The following is a 24,392-nucleotide window of genomic DNA, read 5'->3' as shown; positions in this document are numbered from 1 at the left end:
ATTAAAGAAAAGCAAAACAAAACCAAGCAAAACAAAACAAATTTCTACAGCATGGCTGTCAAATAATGTTACTGGACTTTTAGCATGTGGATATATATATATACAAAGAGCTTAAAACCGAAACGTTACTCCGTCTAGAGATCTCTAAAGATTTGCCTGCACCAGGTTTGCATGGAGATTAGTACTCGGTTTATTAGATTAGCAAAAAAAAAAAAAAAAAAAGACGTTGCTTAGGTGACCGAGATAAAATCAACAACAAACAGCTCAAATCAATTCAATACATCCCAATTTATGGGGATCGTTGTTTTAATGGAGTGGGTAGCAGTGAAAGCGCATGCATGGAAGTACCCCTGGCGTTTGATCGTATTCTTTTTCTCCTCTGGTTAATGAAGGTTTAGAAGCGGCGGCAGTGATGTTGGCCGGGTAATTATTAGCCATTAATTGGGGTCAGGACCTTGTGCGCCTGTGGGAAATGGGACATCTGACCGCTAATCCCAATCTGAGTTTTTTTTCTTCTTCTTCCTCCTCTCCTTGCTTCTCACAACTGGCAAAGGATTGTCCGGAACCGGCTAGACCCAGAATGCGATGTCCCGAAGTGAACGGAGTAAAAACGACAGAGGGGGTACAAAACACACATACAAAACATTAACCTTTATGATGCAAAAGGTAGTTCAGCAAAACATTAAAAAAAAAAAAAAAAAAAAAAACCTTGATGAGGTGGTTAAACTTTGTCCAAATACACCTAAAGGCTACATAATAGAGGAAGGCAGGGGAGCGACTCCAGCCAGTTTTGGGGTACAGTTGAACGCATTACGCGTTTAGGTATTGTTACACGTAGAATGCAGAAGAGCACAATGGAAATGGTGTCAAGTCGACACGCTTTTGTGTTGCCGACAAGGTTGGTCAGACAACGCATTTTTGCCCTATTAAAATAACTTGTTTGAGCACTGATATTATTTACATTATTACCAGTTCCTTGTCCCCGAAGTAATAATCTGCAATGCATATAACAACGTGTACATGATAGGAATGATTACGACATTGAAAGTCTTAGAACTTATGTATAGTACAGTTAGCACAGCCGATACATACCACGTGTAATGAGGTAGTCACAGGGAAACAAATGATAAGTTAAGAAGTTTTATATATATATATATATATATATATATATATATATATATATATATATATATATATATAAAGCATGACATGCTTAAACATGTTTTCAGAAAGCTGCCCAAAATACTCCAGTATACGACAGTCATCCATCAACAATACAAGATGCATTCAATACAAAGTTTGTCTGCTTGACATGTATTTCATTTGCTGGTTCTGCCCTGGGCATTCAAAGGTTCCAGATCATTGCAGATTCAAAACAGTGAACTATATATGACATTTTGGATGTACAGCTGATCAATACATCACATAGACAATGGCTGCAGTCGTTTTCAAAACCTTTAACCTTTTAAAAGCAACACATCTTGCAAGATCATTTAACGGATCTTTTAAATAATCGTTGCATTTTACCCCCGTGTCATATTTCTAAACGCCCCATCCCGTGCGCGATAGGTACTTCAGAACATTGGTAATTTTGTACATCGATGAACATGAAAGTGAATGTTAATTCAGTCACAGAAGATGGCAGCAGTAGTCTATGATGTGAAAATTAGCTAACAACTGTTTTTTGTTTGTTTGTTTTTATGTTTTTTTTTTTTGCAAACCACATATTGCATCCTATTTACATATATACGTTTTTTGTGTGTTGTACCCCAATCCCAGCATCTATTTTATGTTCCAAAACGTATTGTTTTCCAAGGCATGTTACAGACGGCAGCCCATTTGGGAAAATGTAACCCGAGCAAGCGGCGCACTGAAAGGTGATATTCTATTAACGTAGGTGTGTGAAGTCGTATTTTCGTTTTACTTAAGCAATCAATTTGTCGGCCCTGCGATTATTAAATGTGTTTACAGCTGCTCCGACTTCATTCCAACACCCCATACACGCGCGCTCACTTCAGGGATAAGCGTTCTAATCTTAGTGACGCTGAATGCTCATTATCTAAACCCAGCGGACACACAAGCGAACGCAGATACCGTTTAATTTAGTAGATTAATAATAATAATAATAATAATAATAATAATAATAATAATAATAATAATAATAATAATAATGTGACCCAAAAGCACCCCCCCTCCCCTCCCCTCCCCTCCCCTCAATGGCAGCTCAGAGCTCTGAAATCTACCTATACAGCCCTTCCTCAGTTCCAGTCGCGCTGTCTCACTTCATTGGACTCTGAATCATTAATCCGATAGCACTGCAAAAAACAACGGAGCTCAGCCGCCCACTGCAAAGCCAGCAATAAAAATGCACGGCCAAGAAGCGCCCGAGGCCAGAAAATAAAATTACCCCCAAAGTAGAAATGACCTTAATATGATGTAATCAATCACAAGGACATTCAGAAACATATTCTTAATCCTTCAGAAATATAGAAGAGGAAGAAAAAAAAATGTCATTTTATTATATTTTAACCCTTCCTTTTCCAGGAAGAATCCCACACTTATATTATCATTAATAATACAATGGTACACTAGCATTATTAATACATAATCTGCTTTTTGGTTAACTGCAGTCTTTTCAACATTTTAAGGTTTACCAGATCTCTCTTAAACCTGTTGATGCGCTTTCCTTGTTTGATAATAATCTTTTTCTAAACCGACAAAAGCAATTGGTGCCACAGTGACATAAACAGTGCCGAATATTATCGTATACGTCATAAATTACATGCATTTTATGCGACAACAAAACAGCCTCCTTCTCGCTGATTTTAAAGCAATTCTTTAAAACGAAATCACAAATTACCGTTACACAGTAATCCATTTGCATTACAATTAAGATCATAAATAAGGCTGCTTAATATCTTCCGAGGAAAGAGTATTTGATTTATTTATTTGTAAATGTGGAAAAATGAAAATCTGTTATGAACTGTAATTGACATCAAGTCAACATAATCAATAGAGCACAAATTGTTTCATATTAATAATACTAATATATATATATATATATATATATATATATATATATATATATATATATATATATATATATAATTAGCAATAACACTATACGTTTACGAGGCACATACAGTAGACTAGTCAATGAAAACTAATTAATCAAGAAAACACAGCACTATTATGAGGTAAAACCAATGGAAATATACAATTAACTTTTTCTTTTTAAAAAAAAACAAATTTGCTTCAAAATCCTCACTTATTTTAACGCACTGCATTACTGTGGTAATGATGAGATATATGGCATTGCATGTCACTCCACACACCTCTCCACAAGATACGGTTTAATTTATCAAAATAAGTTGATGATATCTGTGTACATTTATGTATGTGTATTATGTTAAAATGCTGTGCAAAAAAACTGAGAAATATAAAATAATGTCGAATTGCGAAACAATTGTCCCTTATGAAAATTCGTTTTTTTTTTATTCCATACGTTTTCAAAACACGTGGATATTGAAGGTTTATTTGTCCAGATTATGATAATTCGTCTGTTTTATAATTTGAGAAACCATATTATTCACTTGTAGACACACACACACACACACACAGTTTATAATTCCACAGGTATGTTCCAGGTAAACTGTTACTTTAAATAGTTAAAAAAAAAGAAAAGAAAAATCTATACTTCCTACACCATATATTTGTTTTTCACTACTCATTTGAATAAGTTATAGATCCACAAATATATACATGACATGTGTCAACACCATCTGCCACTGAAAACAATGTTCACAGCCAATTGTGATTGTGACTGGGTAGCGTAACATTGTAACGAAAATTGTGATTCGTCACAATTGTATTTCTCTAGAATAACAGCCACACGTATATTCTAGTAGAACCGTGCCAAAGCCCAATCTAGACATACGGATTCAACATGCCAGACCCTATAGCACTTTAAGAAAGGGTCGCGTATTGGTTGTGGCTGTATTAGTTCAAAGTCAAAAACTTCAAATTATGGAATAAGTGCAGAAAACTCAAAACATGAGCGCTAATTAGGCTAAACAACAGTTGCACTGTTTAACAGTGCACACTAATGCAGCTGTAGGCACCCGACACATGAAAAGAAACGCGTGTTGAATACTATTAAGGATCATATGTTTATAGAAACATTTCGTGAACACAAAGGAGTGTTTAAAATACGGGGTAATTTAATTGCGACCCACACCTGCTTCTCCATCTGTCATAAATATACAGCGACTTTCCAGAACTTCCGTGTGTTGGTAAAAAAAAAAAGCCTGGCATTCCAGTTAAACTTTACAGGTATTAAAACTATGACTGGATAACAACTTGTACTGTTTTGACAGGAACAAAAAGATCAATGTATTTAGCCATGTGCACCTGCATCCAGCTTCCCAAGTAAAAAGTTGCCCCACATTAAAAAGTACTTGCTATTTTATTTAATTATTCAGTCGAGTGCTCCATTTTGCTTAGTATACTGTTTTGTATTTTTTTTCTTCCAAAAATGTTAATACCGGGCTAATCTTTATCCTGCAATAACTGTCAAATCTATACTTCAGGTGAAGCTATGTCGTGACCACGTTATAGGAAAGGAAATCATATATGAATATATGTCGTTAGAACGTTATTAATAACTAGTATAATACTGTCAAGAGGCTCGTTAATATGCCAGGTTTATAATACATATCCATATCCATTTAGCTATATATCTATATAGACGTGTGTGTAAAACAGAATAGATTGAAATTCTAAATGTGTGTAATCTGTTTTATTAAGAATTGCTGTGATGGTGATTGTGATGCGTTTTGGCCAGCTCATAAACACATATAGTTACGTCAAGGATTACACCCAAAACACAAAACGTGCAATGTATTAATACACGTGGAAAGTGAGGACAGAGAGTGCCCTCAGAAATGAAAAAACAGCAAAACTGCACAGATATGACTGGATTCCAAATCACATGAGGTTGTGAACGCATGTTAGAAATGATTTCTTTTAAAAATCCATTTAACACGAATGTATCATTTTGAAGGGTTACCAGGAACAGATAACCAAACAATGAATTGATAAGCATCACATCTGTGTTGTATTTGGTTAACCCAACTTTGTGGTTTCTTTTCAATTGAAACAATAATAACAACATTGCAAGTGTTCTCTGCGCGTCATAGCGCATCACTGGACTTTGTTGTTTTCACCTGCGTCCATCACACACCCGTTTTTACTGCCTCCAATTAAGGATTTCTACCGATTCTCTTCCCTGTCGGTGTGAGCGGCAGCGTGTTCGGCAATCGTGTAAAAATATCAAGAAGGACACTGGTTGTGTTGGGTCCGTTCTGGGGTGTGTCTGTGTTGTGTTATTTTGAATGTTTAGAATTTGCTTTTATGTCTGCTGTGTCTTTTCATCTGCCATTTCTCTCCGTAGCCTTACTTTTATTTTTCAATTTTCTTCTTATAGAAACATTGCCAAAGATATTGTTTAATTTCTGCAAGTCTGCTAAATAATAATAATAATAATAATAATAATAATAATAATAATAATAATAATAATAATAATAATAAACCATCCCACAATGACCACGTTGCCCTCTTTCAAAATCTAAGCGTCACTTGGACTGTTTACAGTGCATTCCCCTACATTGTGACGTGTTTGGTTACGAAAACAATAGAAATAAAACAGATCGCTGGACAGCATAGCTTTATTTATAGTCACAAAATCACAGACCGTTTATGTCAAATGTGATGCTCCTTTTATTAAGTAGGTTTCCAAAATCTAGCCAGTCCCTTTTTAAAAGCATTTTCGGTGGACCACTGGGGGTCCAAACTCCTTGTAGTCGATGGCCGTTATCCACATCTGTTTGAAGGCGGTGAGGCACGTAAGAATAGAGGCCCCGATCCAAACGGAGTATTTTCTCTCCGGTGGGGCTATCACCTTCACCGGTACCCCAGCTGGCACCTGCAACGTAATCTCTTTCAGCATCCGTTCATCCAGCCCTGGGAACAGCGTGGAACCCCCAGAAATCAACACGTTGGCGTAGAGGTTCTTGCGCACGTCGATGTCGCATTTCAGAACGCTGTTGAAAGTCAGTTTGTGTACCCCGGGAGCTTCCACTCCGACAAAAGCAGGGACGAAAAGGGCTTCCGGGGCTCTGAAAAGCTGATTGCCGATCTTGATCACGTTCCCGTCCGGCAGTTGGTACTCTTTCTGAATCACCTCTGGCGTTTTTTTAAGCTCCATCGTGGGCTCAATGGCGACGTAGCACAGCTTCTCTTTGATGTCCTTAACGATTTCCCGCTCGGCACTGCTCACAAAAGAATGACCACTCTCCAGCAGGAGCCTCATAAAATATTCTGTTATGTCCCTCCCGGCGATGTCTAGTCTGGACACGGCGTGCGGTAAGCAGTATCCATCATATATGGGAACAGTATGGGTTACACCGTCTCCACTGTCCATTACCATCCCTGTAGTGCGCCCCGAAGCATACAGTGCCAGCACAGCCTGCACTGACACATACATAGCAGGCACCTTGAAGTTCTCGAACATAATCTCGGTCATCTTCTCTCTGTTGGTGAGAGGGTTCAGGGGTGCTTCGGTTAAGAGCACGGGTCTCTCGCTTGATTTCATCCTCAACTCGCATTCATAAACGTGCCTCCAGATTTTCTCCATATCCTCCCAGCAAGTGACAATGCCGTGCTCTAGTGGGTACTTCAGGCTCAGGATTCCTCTTTTGGCCTGGGCTTCTTCCCCGATATAGTATTCCTTTTGGCCGGCCCCGACCATGGTCGCTTTGGCTTTGGAGCGACCGACTATGGATGTGATGACCGATCTAGGAGCGCTGTCACCCGCTATCCCACATTTACAAAGCCCAGACCCGTTGTCAAAAATAACAGCTGGGACTTCCACTATTTTTGGGTCAAACATGTCGAGTTGTTTAAAATTACAGAAAGTAAAAAAGCAATGTTCTTCACCTTTGAAAGAAAGATTTGCGATTGTACCTTTTTTGCTTGATGTTTGGATGTTGTTGTCACTGTAAGAAAAAAATAGCAACCACGCTGCCCAAAGCAACCGAATTCCATTGTGACGCACTGATAAGTCATAATGCAAGAGTTGGTCAGAATTATATGAACATTGTGGGGGTGTTAAAAATCAATATGGGCCCTGGCATTTGTTGAATATTAGTACAACGTACAACGGTACAGCGTTTCACTTTCTGAATATCAATACCCAAAAGCGTAATGAACGTTATATATTAGGACACCAACCTACGTCAAACCTTACAATGCACAGCATCACGCACATTACCGTATATCTGAAGTTATTTTAGAATAAGTCAATGCTCCCATAAAGTGATGTAAGCATTACTTCAACATTAGGTTCTGCGGGCATCATGTAATATAGACCTACTGTCAATTGAAACGACTCCCTTATAAACCAATCAATTCTTATTTACAACAGAGCTGTACAATGGCATGCCACGATATAACGAGTATTGTCTCACCAGTCTCAGTTCTATAGTTGTATGGCCAATTATTTGTTTCGAGGTATTGATTTTAAAATAATCCCCCAAATTTAAAGATTTTCAAGGTTATCACCGAATGGAAACTTTTTAGAATTTAGAACACAGCACAATAAGACACGCGTGGCAACATTAGCCATTCGCAACACTTACTGGTTATGTGGACAGCCTTTCATCTTGCATTGTCCGGCTTTTCCAGTTTTTTTTTTTATGTTTTAATTATTATTATTATTATTGTTGTTATTTTTTGTGAGATCTGCTCTCAGACTGTTTTCATTTCGGTTTCCCTTTTTGCTTAACTTTACATCTTTGCTTATTCTGACAGGATGATTGACACAGCCTTCATCGAAGCTTCAAAGGCTACACGTTTCTGTGGCTGAGAGGAACTTCCTGGAAAACTTGACCACAAATTAAGTGGGGGCTGACCTGGACTTCAGATGAAGGGCACCGGCGCTATTAGTAACCACCTTCCCGATTCAGGGTTTGTGTAATGCGGACTGACTGGATCCTCCCTCAATTATGAGAAATACATATCGCGTAATTAGACTTCTAGAAAAAAAAAATGTTTAGAGATAGAAAACAGCTCTGTATTGGCACCGTAAAAACAGACTCGCTATTCTTTAAATTAATATCAGAGGGAACCAGGACCTGTGGAATATCTGTGTGGACAAACAAAATGGAGAAGTCACAGTGGGAGTCACAGTTCTTATTGTAGAGTAACTTCAAATAATAATAATAATAATAATAATAATAATAATAATAATAATAATGTGAAAACTTGATTCAATACAAAGGTTAAATGTTCAAATGTAATTTGATGCCTTTATTTCTTTTAAAACGCGATACTTAAATAATTAAAATCCTTCATTTATTAATTAATTTAATAAAGGTAGCTACTGCCAAGCTGGTAAAGATCTAATAATTACAGATCTGTGCAGGTACAAGCCACTTTCCCTCATATAAATTTATATGCTGACAGACAGCACATTGTATATCAAGCTGCTTTCATTTGCGAAGGAGAGAATGCTCCCAAAATGAAGCGAGCGCCCTTTGCTTCCTCGTGAACCTCCCTCGTTGCTGGCACCGTTTTGTTTCATCCCCTGTTTGACAAACCTGGATATAGAGGCTACCTGTCTGTTTGTGCAGGTCATAGTTTCCAGGTCTGGTGGGTTTTACAGATTGGTTTCACTGCAAAATGTGTTCTCATTATCGGCTATCAATGATCCGTAAAACCCCTTTGTGCTCATATTCTAGCCGCTACTGCGGGTTTATAGTTCCCAGGCTGCCTTTTAAATCTTTGGCAGGGATTATTCACCTGTCATTTGTTAAACTTGCCAGGTAGGATTTTCATCATGTTTTTAGTTTGCTGTGTTTTTTTCCCCCAAAGGCAAAACAGTTTGGTCATAATAGTTACATATATTGACCTGAAATCATGGTCAATTATATACTTAATGTATACATTTTATTTAAGGCTCCAGTACTACTTACAGTGGCTTGTGAAGTGTAACCAAGTAACAAAAGACTATCATTGAGCAATCATTTAATACTACATACAACCCCCCAAATCACCAGTTATCTTTATCATAGCTGTGTTTGCTATTTGTTACCTTTTAAAAGCCAATACAATTGACAGCAGTACTGGCCGGTTTATTTACTTTCACTTCAGGTAATTTAATTGTAGCCCCCTCCCCAAACACACTTAGAGATACACTTGTAAAGGTCAAAATCTGTCTTTGCAATTGCAATATATTTGTACAGCATTAGTACTAAACCATTCTATACCATAGATAGACCGGGTTCACACCAGCCCTCTTAGGTGTCTTAACTCCTAATATTTAAATGAGCAAGAGATTGGAGTTTGAGCAATCTGGCCCCTGTTTATTACACTGTTCCTCCCCCATAGGCAGCTCCTAATAGGTGACCCTAGACTCAGGTGAGACGTGTGAATGCTGGGATGAGAAGTTTGATTGGTTCAGAGCAGATTTAGGAGTCGGATTGCTCACATTCCTGGCAACTGCTTGTTTGAATAACACACCTCATCAAGGGGAGTTGTGAAACTAGGACTGGGCGCAGGACTAGCGCTTGCTTCTAACCCTGGACGAGATACGAATTGTGCAATCTTACAAAATGCAGAGCGCATACTTAATATGATGCACAGATGGAAGGGGGGGGGGGGGGGTGGTGCTGGGAAATTGTTGAACTCTGGGATGCATGATTGAGAGCTGGTTTAATGAAATGCCATATATGCAGTTCTGGATTTTAACAGATTGTCATCCTGTTGTTTCACAGCGTGCATATCAAATCCCTGAGCATGCCGAACAATTACATTAGAGCTCGGAACACCCACAGGATCCCCTGAAGCAGGGGTATTAGGGGTTTGTTGACATGGACTTCAAATTGTTACCATTCTGCATTCTCTTCTTCACTGTGGACCATAGAAAAATAAATCCTTTTATAGCCAGGGGTGTGTATTTTAGAACTAGTCTAGTTCGTTTAAACAAGTTTTAGAAACTTTTATTCTTGTGCTTATTATTATTATTATTATTCCAAATTCATGATAACCTACTACAGTATGTCTTTCAGTATACCTTTCAGAGTAAAAATGATGTTTCATGGTCAGTTCAATAGGCCTAATCATATTATCTGGCTTACAATATTTACATCTCAAAGCATTTGTGAAGGGCCTTTCCACATCACTGTACAGTTTGCCATCTTCACGGCATTCATTTGTTTAGATTCAGATGTATAATGCTGATTCTCAGTCACGCGAGAGCATTTCTTCTAAGAGTGTGCTGTCACTTTGACACGAGGATATTACAGGCCCTGATAAGTTAAACACTGCATGTCTTCATGTAAGTTGCAGTGTTTGTGCTTGCGTACGTCTGAGCATCGCTACCTGACTTGCTGTCATATTTTAGGGTAGGGTTACACGTCTGTCTCGGCCCGTGTAACAGTATCCCTCGGTTTATGCCTTCTTCAAGAGCCTCACTAGTCTCATTCGGCAAGAAAAACAAACACACCACAGAAGGCTGCTTTCACATCAAAGGGCCACCCTGCCCCTATCTGTGAGACCATCTAGAGGACAAGCCGAAGCCTCCTGGCACGTCACAGAGAACAGGCGACCTGAAATTCTGAGGCAAACTGGGTGCTAAACCACTTGTGAACTTTTTTTTTTGTTCACAGGCTGTTAAGCGTATTCTCGTAACATTAATTAGAGCTAATTCTGACATGTATCGCCAACTTAAAAGCTAATAGTTCAGTTTACTGTATGCTGCCCGATGCAACTGTTTGGCCTTCATCGCCAAGGCATACAGTGTTTAATTTCTTGAACTGGCATGGTGTGGTTCGCTTTCCAGCTACATATAGGTGCATCCTGTAAAATGAATAAATACATACATACACAAATAAATAAATAAATAAAGCATTTTTGCTTTGTGAGCTATGAAAGTTAGCATTCATAACCTCTCCTGCTGCAAGTGGTGCAGTAGCGGGACAACAGGCTGGGGTATTAGTTGAGATCTTGCCCCTATAGAGTGAGAACCCCATTTTGAGCAACAACAGGACGGTATATTGAGTTTGGGTGTTGGGTAAGTGTATCTTTGCTTAACAATTTACAATAAAATACAGTTTGCTCTTACAGACGTGCTCAAATGTGTTGGTACCCTTACAGCTCATTGAAATAATGCTTCATTCCTCCTGAAAAGTGATGAAATTAAAAGCTATTTTATCATGTATACTTGCATGCCTTTGGTATATCATAGAATAAAGCAAAGAAGCTGTGAAAAGAGATGAATTATTGCTTATTCTACAAAGATATTCTAAAATGGCCTGGACACATTTGTTGGTACCCCTTAGAAAAGATCATAAATAATTGGATTATAGTGATATTTCAAACTAATTAGTTTCTTTAATTAGTATCACACATGTCTCCAATCTTGTAATCAGTCATTCAGCCTATTTAAATGGAGAAAAGTAGTCACTGTGCTGTTTGGTATCATTGTGTGCACCACACTGAACATGGACCAGAGAAAGCAAAGGCGAGAGTTGTCTGAGGATATCAGAAAGAAAATAATAGACAAGCATGGTAAAGGTAAAGGCTACAAGACCATCTCCAAGCAGCTTGATGTTCCTGTGACAACAGCTGCAAATATTATTAAGAAGTTTAAGGTCCATGGAACTGTAGCCAACCTCCCTGGGCGCGGCCGCAAGAGGAAAATCGACCCCAGATTGAACAGAAGGATAGTGCGAATGGTAGAAAAAGAACCAAGGATAACTGCCAAAGAGATACAAGATGAACTCCAAGGTGAAGGTACATCAGTTTCTGATCGCACCATCCATCGCTTTTTGAGCGAAAGTGGGCTCCATGGAAGAAGACCCAGGAGGACTCCACTTTTGAAAGAAAAACAAAAAAGCCAGACTGGAATTTGCTAAAATGCATATTGACAAGCCACAATCCTTCTGGGAGAATGTCCTTTGGACAGATGAGTCAAAACTGGAGCTTTTTGGCAAGTCACATCAGCTCTATGTTCACAGAAGAAAAAATGAAGCTTTCAAAGAAAAGAACACCATACCTACAGTGAAACATGGAGGAGGCTCGGTTATGTTTTGGGGCTGCTTTGCTGCGCCTGGCACAGGGTGCCTTGAATCTGTGCAGGGCACAATAAAATCTCAAGACTATCAAGGCATTCTGGAGCGAAACGTACTGCCCAGTGTCAGAAAGCTCTGTCTCAGTCGCAGGTCATGGGTCCTCCAACAGGATAATGACCCAAAACACACAGCTAAAAGCACCCAAGAATGGACAAGAACAAAACATTGGACTATTCTGAAGTGGCCTTCTATGAGTCCTGATCTGAATCCTATCGAACATCTATGGAAAGAGCTGAAACTTGCAGTCTGGAGAAGGCACCCATCAAACCTGAGACAGCTGGAGCAGTTTGCTCAGGAAGAGTGGGCCAAACTACCTGTTAACAGGTGCAGAAGTCTCATTGAGAGCTACAGAAAACGTTTGATTGCAGTAATTGCCTCCAAAGGTTGTGCAACAAAATATTAGGTTAGCGGTCCCATCATTTTTGTCCATGCCATTTTCATTTGTTTTCTTATTTACAATATTATGTTGAATAAAAAATCACAAGCAAAGTCTGATTTCTATTAAATATGGAATAAACAATGGTGGATGCCAATTACTTTTGTCAGTTTCAAGTTATTTCAGTGAAAATTGTGCATTCTTCGTTTTTTGTGGAGGAGTACCAACAAATTTGAGCACGTCTGTATATAGTGCTCTTCATGTGGAGCATTCCAGGGCACTTTACAATAAAAACTCTATAAAATAAAAAATAAAAACCCATTGGCCACTCAGTCCAGCTCAAGAATAAGCCAACATAAACAAATATGTTTTAAATTTGATTTAAAAAGACTTGACTGTGCCAACATGCTTGATATGACTTGGGAGGGAGTCCCAAAGGCAGGAAAAATGCCTTCTATGACACAGAGGCAGCCAAAAAAGGATGCGAGCATTTGTTCTTTGTGAGAGTATTCATTGTGCACTGTTGGCCTTACCATTTGAATTATTTTTCACTGAGGGAGAAAAAAAAACTTACCAGACCAATAGGAGGTCATGCAGTAAATTCAGTGAGCGCATTAGGAACGAGTTGATATTTCAGGCTTGCGTTAGTAAAGCTGAGGTTCTACTGTGCTGCATTATAACATAGTGGCCAATGTTCCAAAAAGATACCAAGGCAACCAAAGCTTTTGTCTTTTTCATTTACAAGGAGTTGCCCCTATCTGCTGGTGCAGCGACAACCGGACCACACAGGCTGAGCACTTATTCTGCGTGAGACTGCTAGGATTTGCTCAGTGAAGCCTTCAAATCCATCCCCAACCGCTCCCCTCCCCAGAAGGTGCTCAATAATAGCTTATGTATGTTCAGATAAACTGTGCCCTACCATAAGTCTGTCTGACCAGACACAGACCTTTTTAAAATCACCTGACAACAGACAGGCTTTTCCCTTTCCCAAAAGTGCGTGCTCCGTTATGTCCCAGTGGATCTTTGGACAGATAAGAACCACAGATTTACTGCGGTAGGTACAGGAGTAAGAGAGAAAAAAAAAATCTCCCCGCCCCCCCAACAAGTCAGTCCTTCAAGCCTCCTCAAATGTCCTGTCTTTTCAACTTACCCGAAGGGCCGAAATAAGGCCTGGCTTTCTCCTTCTCCCTTTTACTTTCCCCTCCCACCTTAAAATTCAATAGGATCCCCTGGACACACAACAATGGTGGAAAGGGAGACCAAAGATTTGTTCTTGTTCCGAGGAGCTCAGAGTGCACCTGCCTGGGCTGGCTTCCTGGCCACGCTGTGAGGGGCTATTGTCTGGCATGTCAGCAGCCAGCGCTTTTAATGGGCCTGTATATCATCGTTCTGATTATGGCAGATGACTGCAGCAGGCTCCTTGCGATGAGGAAGGCTTAAAAACGCAGAACCCCAAATCCCATCGGCTGAAACCCTAGCACTTAACCCAGCCATCGGCTTTGTGTGCAACCCATTCTTTTCTTTAAGAACTAATGGACTCCCCTGTCCACCCCCCCCCCCCCCCCCCCCCCCCCCTTCCTTTTTTTGCAGTTTTTTTTATTATTCCAGCAGTTTCTATAACTGGAACTGGATGAGAGGAAATCAGCCACCCCCCCCACCCCCCCCTCATTTTATCCCCCCCCCCATTCTACTCATACAGTATAAAGGACATTCACATCCAAGTTTAGGGAATTAGCCAGCCTTATCCAGGTGCTGCGACTCTGCAGGAGGAGGGATTCATTGGGGTTGCCTGCTGAATTACACAGAGAAAGCCGTCTGTGAAACGGTGGTGGTTAGATAGGCAGTATTCAGAGGGGGTTAGTCCACAGCTTAAGCTCTGCTCTGTATCTGTCGGACACAGCTTTGAACATGCGGTATAAAGGACATCACTCTTTGCTCCCATGTTATTCATGAGCGGTTTTCGAAGGGCTTAGAGCACTGGGGGCTGCAAGAGCTCCATCGCCACCTTGGACCTCTGGGGCCAAGCATTTAAAAAGGGTCCCTATGGGTATGTTTGTGTCTACAGGACGTTTAGCAATCCTAATCTCCTCTGGATCCTGAAGCACCAGTCCACTGATCAAAGTCTGCCAGGTCTGCTGTGTGCAGCAGGGAGATGCAACCTTGATATATTACAGAATACACGTCAGATCATTTTCACAAAAGCCTGTGCTAGGTATGTTTTACATACGTTCAAAGCAGGTGCAAATGACCAACATCTGTACCATGTAAAATTGCAATGTCTGTGCATAGCTTTATTCAAACCAATCAGACATCAGTATTGTGACTCACAGTGACATCACTGCAAGGTATAACATTCTGGGGAGTTGGAATGGTGTGACATCATAATGAATGTGTGCTAATATAAAGTTTCAACTGGATTCTCAAGATGTAGCTCAGTTGTCATGTTTGAAATACATATACGCAAGTATAGATGTATGGGTGACCTCAATAACCCAGGCAAGGGGGCTCCGTGAAAGTCAAGTTCAAACAGGCTCACCACACCACTGTTTCAATGTCTTCATTGGTCAGGGTATACCTGAGACAGCTATCAGATAGTTCTCTCCTGCTCTGCTGTGTGATGCCCTGATCCCGCTAAAACAAAAACCGTAGAATCGTATCCCAACGTCTGTCTCTCCACTAAAAAAATAAAATAAACAGCATTAAAGATTCATTGTAAATCAATACGCCATTCAGCATGGTACACAGAGAGAGAGAGAGAGATAAAGCCAAGCCCCTGAGGCTTCCAGGTTTAACACAGGTAGCAGGAGTCTGGATATAGAATCAGAGCCCCCTGTTGGTTGATTAAAAAAGAAAAACTACAACTCCCACTGCTCGGTTTACATTAGAAGTATGATTCTGTTGCATAGTGCTGCTTGTGGCTCTGAGGCTGGTCAATGCAATTAAAAATGTAATCTGCTAAACACTCTTAATGCTTAATATTAACAAAGCAAACTAGGCACATATTTTCAAAACTAATTATTGTTGTAATGTAAGTTTGACCAATGCCAGAGCGGAGTTAACGAGCATTGTTTCCAATATAATTACCAACATCCAAAAACATAACATACTGGGTTAGAAACTAACATAAAGGGTCAGAAACTAAACACTAAAGCATCGCCCTATGTGCGTTTGATTTCAAAATTATATGAATGCAGTAATAAAGTGGGCTGGCCCTATTGAAGCCAATGAAGTGAAAACTATAAACTGTAAACCATCTTTACAGTTTAATCCCATTTTCATTTGCTTTTAGTCTCAAAATAGCTCGGCCAGGGAAGGCGTGATGAAAGCAGTTCTTAACGTTTCATCATCAGTATGCTATAATGAAAAGTCAGGTCTGGGAGAATAGTCTTTGGTGGTCTCAGCCCTTTGCAGTGGACACATAAGGCAACGGGGAGGAATGGACCATGTTTTGCAAATCACAAATATAATGAAGCAAACATTTATGAGATCAGGAGTCACAGCTGGGCACAAACCAGCCAACACTATGCAAAATAGCCAAGCCTGTCTGCATGTGTGTTGTAGAACTTTTAACAGGCTCTCAATTATTATTATTATTATTATTATTATTATTATTATTATTATTAATTTCTTAGCAGACGCCCTTATCCAGGGCAACTTACAATTGTTACAAGATATCACATTATTTTTTTTTACAATTACCCATTTATACAAGTGGGTTTTTACTGGAGCAATCTAGGTAAAGTACCTTGCTCAAGGGTACAGCAGCAGTGTCCCCCCACCTGGGATTGAACCCATGACCCTCCGGTCAAGAGTCCAGAGCCCTAACCACTACTCCACACTGCTGCCCCAATGACATGAATGCAGTAATAAAGTGGGCTGGCCCTATTGAAGCCAATGAAGTGAAATGGGTGTAATGGGTAGCATTGCGCACTGCACTGTCATTACTAATCAGTTGTCTCAATGACAGCTGATTAGTAATGACAGTGCAGTGCGCAATGCTACCCATTACAAGAAGCTACCTATGCACTGCTGTTGGCAAGGCGTGGTCTGTAATCCAGGTGCACTTAAAGCTTGGGGTTCCAGCTCAAACCCACACACATCCTCAAACACCCCACAGAAAAGTGGTGGAAAATGACACATGCTAGTGGGGTCAAACATGTTCCATGTAGAGCAACTCCAGAACCACAAACATCTCAGGATTTTGTTTTAACCTGGTCCAGATAAAAATGTGTATTAATAGCGCAACATCACCAAGAACAAAGCAACAGGAATAATCTTTATTAATCTTTCCAGCAGCTCTTAAAAATGAGGAGTGAAGCAGTCTATTGTATCCTTTTTGTGGAAAATCAGACATCTAAGGTAGGTCAAACCATGCCAAGAACAATTATTGCAATCACAACAAGGAAAATACCACCCAGGTTTTTTTATTTTATTTTTATTATTGTTATTCATTCTAAACTGTCTCCTTGCCAAGGTGTGGGACCGACATGGCTGAGGAATGCACGGCCTAATTCCTGCATTTTAAATTCAATAGCTAATTCCACATTGAACAGAAAAAAAAAAATCAGTTTCTCACCACATGTGCAAGAGGTTTGATTTCCCAAGATTGATTAGAGGACAACAGTCATTCATCATCCCTCTAGCCTCTGGTGCTCTTATTGAGCTGAAATATTTATACGTTACAGCAAAACTACATCTGGTCAGCAAAGTTTACTCGGTTTACCAATCTCTTAAAGGGGCTGCCATGCCTTTCTTTACAGATTATACACAATCCAGCTGATAACTCATTTTATTTCTAATATGGTGTTTGTATCACTTAAAAAAAAAACTCCTTGGTCTTAAATACTGTGATTCATGTTGATAAAGCATTAGCATACATGTGCGTGCATAAGACTGTGTTACAGTTACTAGAATGCTAATGCTATAGGTTCCTGGCGTTCCCCACATCCTCTGCAAAAAGTCTTATGAATTACAGAAGATGTATTTTTCTCTGTGCTTCCAGAGCTAATTTTCAGGAAAGTGAAGACTTTGTCATGTGTCACCCTATATATGCTCCTTTACACAACACTATGAGCCAACTAGTGGGCTTTCTGCCCAAGCAGTGTAGACCAGTTAACGAAAAACATGCACGAGGTTACTCCACACGTGCAAGTGTTGGCAGTTTAATATTCACACGTAACAAAAAAACACAGTGGTTGGAATGGAACATGCGAACGCAAAGTGACATTTCAGAATCTCATCTGGAACAGAGCTTTCCCATTGCTAGGTGCTGCTGCATTCTAAACATGACTTTGTGACAATAAGCAATTGAGGGCTTGGTTTGAGGAGCAGAAGCAGACAGAACCAAACCCTACCAGGTTGCCATCCTCTTCCATCCAGCCTGATGGAGTCAGATCCTTCCTCCTGCTCCGAGTGATTTATTACCCCAGCAGCCGACCCCTCTGCGTCTCTCTTTATACTGGTTCCAAACACATACATAAGAACGATCAGGAACTTAAAACAAGAAAGTATCTGTCATATTGGGAATAAATAAATAGATCCAAGAATTAATCAAAAGTGGTTTCTTAAAGAAGAAGAACTGGAAACAATCAGAAAGTGATCCAGATGTTCTGGAAATGAAGTACAATTACATTCTTTCTGTCTTACATCTCCAGCTTCAACTTTGCCAAAGAAGCCTGATTTAAAAAAGTGCAATGAAAAGCCAAAGTAACATAGGCCTGTGGCAGCCTAAAAAAAACATTTCATTTTAATGCCCAGCACCCCATAATATGAACAGATATGCTATACTACGAATCGTATTTGCAAATTCAGAATTAATAAGCAACGAAGCAGCTAATCACGTTCCCTCTTACTTCAAGTCTATTTTAAAATAAATGCTTTTTCTTTCTTTCCACGTATTCAGTACGGAGTAAGACTGACCTTGTCCCTTTAACAGTTAGCAGAAACAAGCAAACACAAGAAATACACATGCTGTCTGTGTTGAAAACCTCGATTTAGAAGAAATGTTGAACTAATAACTGTTGTCTGGTTCTTCTAACCATGCCCTTAAACCAAACGTTTCCTGGTTGTTTCAGACCTGTGTGTAAATGATTTAGAAATCTGAGATTTACAGAGTGTGAACACAGACGGAATATTTCCTATGCGGAGAGTCTGAGCTGCATTGGAACAAAATAATTAACTCTCCTGGGAGGTGTGGTGGCTGGAGAAATGTAAAACTGTGTGCTGATTTCCCTTAAAAGGCATTCACAAAACAGAGGAACGGTTTAAATCCTTTGGTGGTGTCGGATAAGAACCAGTTAATGTGTCAGTAATTGGCCAACCGATATTTTTAGAACCGACTTAAATATCCCAGAGTCCTTTAAATAATCCTAAATACAGCACTGCACCAATGACAGAAAGCCAGCCTTCTCCTCCATAGCAAAGCTATTACAGTCCAGTTAGCAGCTATTGACATTGGCAACATCAAAGATGCATGTTCTCACTGTTTCCCAATAAAACTTCAGGATTTATTATTATGCCTGCAGTTTCAGTATCGCAGCTAATACTGCACGTGAAAAAGCAGGAGTCTTAGATAATACAAAAAATTAAAACGTTCCTGCTAAAGCAATGCTCAGTAGCCTTGCTACAGGCCTCTGACTTCAATGTTTTTGGTTGTGATTAATCCCAGACCGACTGCTAATGCAGTACAGAAACCGATTGCATATTTTGTATGGTTTTCATTTACTTTTTATTTCGACAAGAAAGGTATCTTATGACTTCTAAGCTGTTTATTGTTATTTTTATTATTATTATTAGTATTATTATTAGAATTATTAGCAGAAGTTGTAGTAGTAATAGTGCATGTACCATAATTTTACACAAATGCATCTTTTTGCAATTGCTGGTGCCTATAATAATAATCATTGAACACCCTATGTCTATGTAATATGTACAGTATATGAGCATTATTTGCGCTTTTTCTGCACTGTATGATATATGTGCTGTCCGTTACATGAAGAAACAGAGAACAAACAGCTACTAAGCCAAGGTGGTCAATTTGATGCACTTATCCATTTTATTGACTGTAGAATAAACAGTGCGGTAGGTAAGGAAGACCAGGGATCAGTATGGAGTTTACCATTCTATTCGATTCATGCCTTATTCCAGATCTGACCATGCAAACACATGCTGGGGAAGAGCTCACAGCCTCCTCTCTTTATACAAGCATCGCCAGCGATTTGCTTCTAACAAGAAGCCACAAGTACCCACAGGGCTTAAGGCGAAAAGCCAATGTCTACAACATTCCACCTAACCAAAAGCTAACTCTAATTACTGTAAAAGCCCCTGCCATGTTGAGCCCAGGACTAATTGCATGTGCAGTAAAATGTCATTTTGTGATTATTTTTCACTGCGTGGCGCGTTCAGACGGGCAGATTAATATCGTAGCATCTGAAGCAAAAACTGCAACAGTAGCAGACTGGCTTGCTTAAAAGCCAGGGAGCAGTGCTGCACTGTTCATAGACCTATAAAAGTTAATGATTTACTCCATGACCAGATAACCCAAATTATTACAAAAACAGCGGATACTGTTTGAAAGTACAATACAAACACCAGGCTGTACCAAAACGGATTGAGCACACAATGCATTTGGTGTTCAAGCAATCTATTATTATTTAGCACTGAGTGGACTTATTGAATAAAGAACATGAACTGTAGCTGGATTACACTGGAAAACTGTTAAAAAGTCCACCATGATAATCAAAGGTAAACAACAGTACCTTAAAAGGGAGTAAGCTACGTAAATGTTCCGATTGAGTTGTTTCAGTCAAAAAGCAGTCGCAAAACTAGTGCACAGAGTGCCTAGGAGTACAGTATAGTGAACTGCCTAAACCTCGACTATTCATGTGGTTGTGGCAGATTACTCATAAACAAAGTATGAAGGTTGTTGTGATCCCAGATTTAGAAGCAACCCTTTACACCATTGTGGCAGCTAGCTACAACCTACTACAGCTTCCTTCTGCAGGCCAGAACAGGAAACGTACCATACATGTATTGTTTAAAAGCTGTCTGGGGCAGAATGAGCAGGTATGTTCCCAATCTGCACACAGGCAGTAAATACACACTGATATATGGTAAGTGCACTCAGCCAGTCTGACCCTTGCTTAGTAAAGGGCACATAAAGAGGAAATTTGTTTGGTCCCATAAAAAACATATGTAATATATCAATCACAGCTCAAAAATGGAAACAGTCTTTCTTAATGGACCCTATTGATTTTAATAAACATAACAGGGTATGCACTGTTTATGCAAGTGTACACCCTTTTTGGTTAATGCATATATATATGCATATATATATATATATGGAGCTAATTATTAAAATAGTGAGTTTTCAGTTTATCAATTACTATTCTTTGGTTAATGCATATATATATATATATATATATATATATATATATATATATATATATATATATATATATATATATATATATATATATATATATATATATATATATATATATATATATATATATATATATATATATATATATGCATTAACCAAAAGGGCAGCAGTGTGGAGTAGTGGTTAGGGCTCTGGACTCTTGACCGGAGGGTCGTGGGTTCAATCCCAGGTGGGGGACACAGCTGCTGTCCCCTTGAGCAAGGTACTTTACCTGTATTGGTCAGTAAAAACCTGATTGTATAAATGGGTAATTGTATGTAAAAATAATGTGTAAAAAATAATGTAATTGTATGTAAAAATAATGTGATATCTTGTAACAATTATAAGTCGCCCTGGATAAGGTCGTCTGCTAAGAAATAAATGATATATATAAAAAATATAAAATTCTGATTTTTTTTAATTATGCGCTACATTGGATTGCTGAAGCTCAGGCATCACTGCCATCACTTGAAATCCAAACAAATAAACATCCCCAAAACTGTTTTCTTTAGAAATGTTACACAAGCACAAAGCAAATTAGCCTACTACTGTGGTATATAATTAATGTTTACTGCATGTGCTACTCAGCCTGTAAGCAACATATTTCTCCTTGTAGGTGTGCACTTGTTTTTAATGCGATTTGTACAGAACACCCAAGGAGCGCCTCCTCCCCCCCCCCATCAGGTCTATTTTTCTATAAAAAATAAATAAATATATTTTTTTAAAAATCAGACAACGATAGCTTTGAACTTTACACCATGACTATACCAACGAAAAAGCAAAGGGTATTTGGAAGCGTATTGTTCTGTTCCGGAGTTTAACATGGCGCGGTTATTGCTCTGGTTACTGGAAGGCCTGCACCGGGTTAAATGTCTTATCTGCAACATCACCACAAGCAGCTGCCTTTTGACATACGTGAAAGTGAATAGTTGCAACGTCTGGTAGCCTAGACACTGTTTATGCTCCAGAGCGTGCTGCTCTCTGTAGCTTTCAATTGAAAAGCATAATGGACCTATACCGTGAGATCATTTTAGACACAATTATTTGAAGACAGCACCAAAAAAAGTGCATCAATAAAAAAAAGGCGACTGTTGTAAATTCCGGGCAATTAGTCCTGATATAACAATCTTAATTTGTTATAATTCCACTAAATTGACTGCCGTCTTATCTTTTGGAAGCTATAAGGAAAAGCAAAGCTAAAAGCTTTCTGAAGCCTAGGTACTACTAGGTAGGTACTGAAAAAAAAAATCAATTCATCCATGCAAGTTAAGTACAGTAATAATCCCAATATTAACACAGATTGTCAACTATTAAAATAAAAAAGCAACCAACAGTGGTTTAATTGCTGATTACCGCGCTTGTTATCAATTACAGAAAACATTAATGCCCAGTCCTTAACGTATGAAAGGGAAAAGAAAAGCAAATCATAGATTTACAACAGCAGGTACTTCGTGGGATCCCTCGTCTGATAGCAGTCGACACCGCACCTAATTAGGAGTGGTAAATTGACATCCGAGTTCCGCTGTAGAACACGCATTACAATCAAAGCACGGGTACCCATGCTGAATAATGGCGAAAAGAGCAAATGGACAAATTCAAATGTCAAATAATGTTATTGCAGTCTTCTGTATATCATTCGAGAATTGGTATATAATAGAACGCCATTCCGGAGTAACCAAATTGAATGTAATGGTGTACACAATGTAATGTTTCACACTTAGCTACACAGTGATTGTTTATTTAAAAAAAAAAAAAAAACACAAAAAAAACCGGCCTACCGTATTTAAATGTATTGGTAAGCATGAGTTAACAGAGTAACACAAATATCACACACACAAATAAGTTTGCTTGAGGAACATAGTCTAAGTGTAAGGTTAATACAACGTGTACCGGTATATTAAATTAAATTGCATTAGAGTTTTTAACGCATACTGTGTATTCCTTAATCTATACCCAGACTTTGACCGGATGTCCCTAAAAAATGTTAGACTTAAGGCAATATATTTCAATATATATATATATATATATATATATATATATATATATATATATATATATATATATATATATATTACAATAATATTGAGCGTTCCAATTATGCGTTAATTATGTTAGCTCTCCCTCTCTCACATATATATATATATATATATATATATATATATATATATATATATAATATATATATATATAAGCCTATATTCTAAAATAACACTTCACTCCGTGTAACATGGGAATACACCCCGTACTTAAACACGTGCATTTGATTGCAGTATAGAGCGAGTGCAGTTTTTGTGTGTACATTAGTACATTGTTAGCTAATAAAAGCAGTGCTGTATCTGCATCATTGAGCTAAACTAATTGCCAGGGCTGATATCTCTCCATTGCATCCACATGTAAGCCAATTGCCTGTTTATAAAGCTAAATGAAAACAAGACAGACGTGAAGGATGTTCACTTAAACCCCATTGATTTAACCAATTTAGAGACAATGTTTTCCTTCAAATTAAGCTCCCGTGTCAACAAGCCGAGCTAGGCGCGCGTATACTGTTAGTCATTATGCTGTTCTCCTCAGCCATCGCCAGGTGACAACACCAGCCAAGCAGAGGTGTGGCGTAGAGGTAGGAGAGCCTTTTAAATGTATTGCAGTAATACAGGCGTAACAATAGGATACACGTCGCATTTTTACTCGAATGTAGTGGTACTCACCTGTGGTCTTCCAGCCCATTCCAAACCAAGCCCGTGTACCAACCAGGTTCTTAATTGATTAATTAAACACCTGCGTTCATTTAAACAATTACCCCTTGAATGTGTCCCACATATGAAATGATGCTAACGTTCTTCTATTTGCAGTGAGGTGCACGAAACAGGCTTTAAGATGTACTGACAGTCTGGATCTAGTCATTCAAATGGCCAGTTTCCTACTTTTGATGTCATTCTCAAATGTATTTTAAGAAGAAACCGTTTGCACAACAACCGATCAATTCCTTGTGTACCTAAGTGGTTACAGGCCAGCTCCCGACAGCTTAATTCAATAATTAAGGACGTGTTTTAACAAGGTCCTGCACGAGAATAGCCCAAACGCACCACGCTACTGTTAGATTGAACAAATTAAACCCCCGTCCAGACCCTGAAGTATTTAGTTATTTACTTACATGTTAAACCTGGAGAGGAACGGCCCTCCGGGACTGTGATTGGACACCCGTGGACTAATTGTTCGAATTCTGGACTATGCACATACCAGAGATAATATTTTCATTGAATAAAATATGAATATTTAGATTCCGGACAACTACACTCATTGGGAAAAGAATAAAACAATATGGAATATAAATAATAAATCTCCTTTTGTTATGACGTTGCTTTAAACAAAGCGTGCTTGTTAAACTCAATGATCCATTTAATGT

General features: G+C 38.9%; 2 protein-coding genes across 3 annotated transcripts in view; both read right to left on the bottom strand.

Annotated features, from left to right (window-relative positions):
• The window catches only part of LOC117425596 (histone-lysine N-methyltransferase PRDM16), a 220,319-nt gene extending 196,328 nt beyond the window's left edge, over positions 1 to 23,991 (bottom strand). Inside the window, exon 1 of the mRNA XM_058993086.1 lies at positions 23,695 to 23,991. Within this exon, the coding sequence (XP_058849069.1) occupies positions 23,695 to 23,713 (19 nt within the window). The 5' untranslated portion in view covers positions 23,714 to 23,991. The remainder of the gene's footprint in view (positions 1 to 23,694) is intronic.
• Positions 5,752 to 9,445, bottom strand: LOC117425598 (actin, cytoplasmic-like). Of its 2 annotated transcripts, XM_034042658.3 has the most exons (2): positions 9,430 to 9,445; positions 5,752 to 6,924 (listed from the first exon to the last, which is right to left on the bottom strand). In XM_034042658.3, the coding sequence occupies exons 1-2, from the start codon at positions 9,443 to 9,445 to the stop codon at positions 5,816 to 5,818; spliced, it is 1,125 nt and encodes a 374-aa protein (XP_033898549.1). In that variant the 3' UTR covers positions 5,752 to 5,815. The 2 variants fall into 2 exon arrangements, with proteins under 2 accessions (XP_033898549.1, XP_033898547.1); XM_034042656.3 differs by lacking the exon at positions 9,430 to 9,445 and having other exon boundaries at positions 5,752 to 6,949.
• Positions 23,992 to 24,392: the final 401 nt, after the last annotated feature.

The sequence above is a fragment of the Acipenser ruthenus genome, chromosome 20 (assembly GCF_902713425.1).
Source record: "Acipenser ruthenus chromosome 20, fAciRut3.2 maternal haplotype, whole genome shotgun sequence".
NCBI classification, from domain to species: domain Eukaryota; kingdom Metazoa; phylum Chordata; class Actinopteri; order Acipenseriformes; family Acipenseridae; genus Acipenser; species Acipenser ruthenus.
The sequence above is the reverse complement of the archived record's forward strand: the minus strand, read 5'-3'. Positions and strand labels throughout refer to the sequence as shown.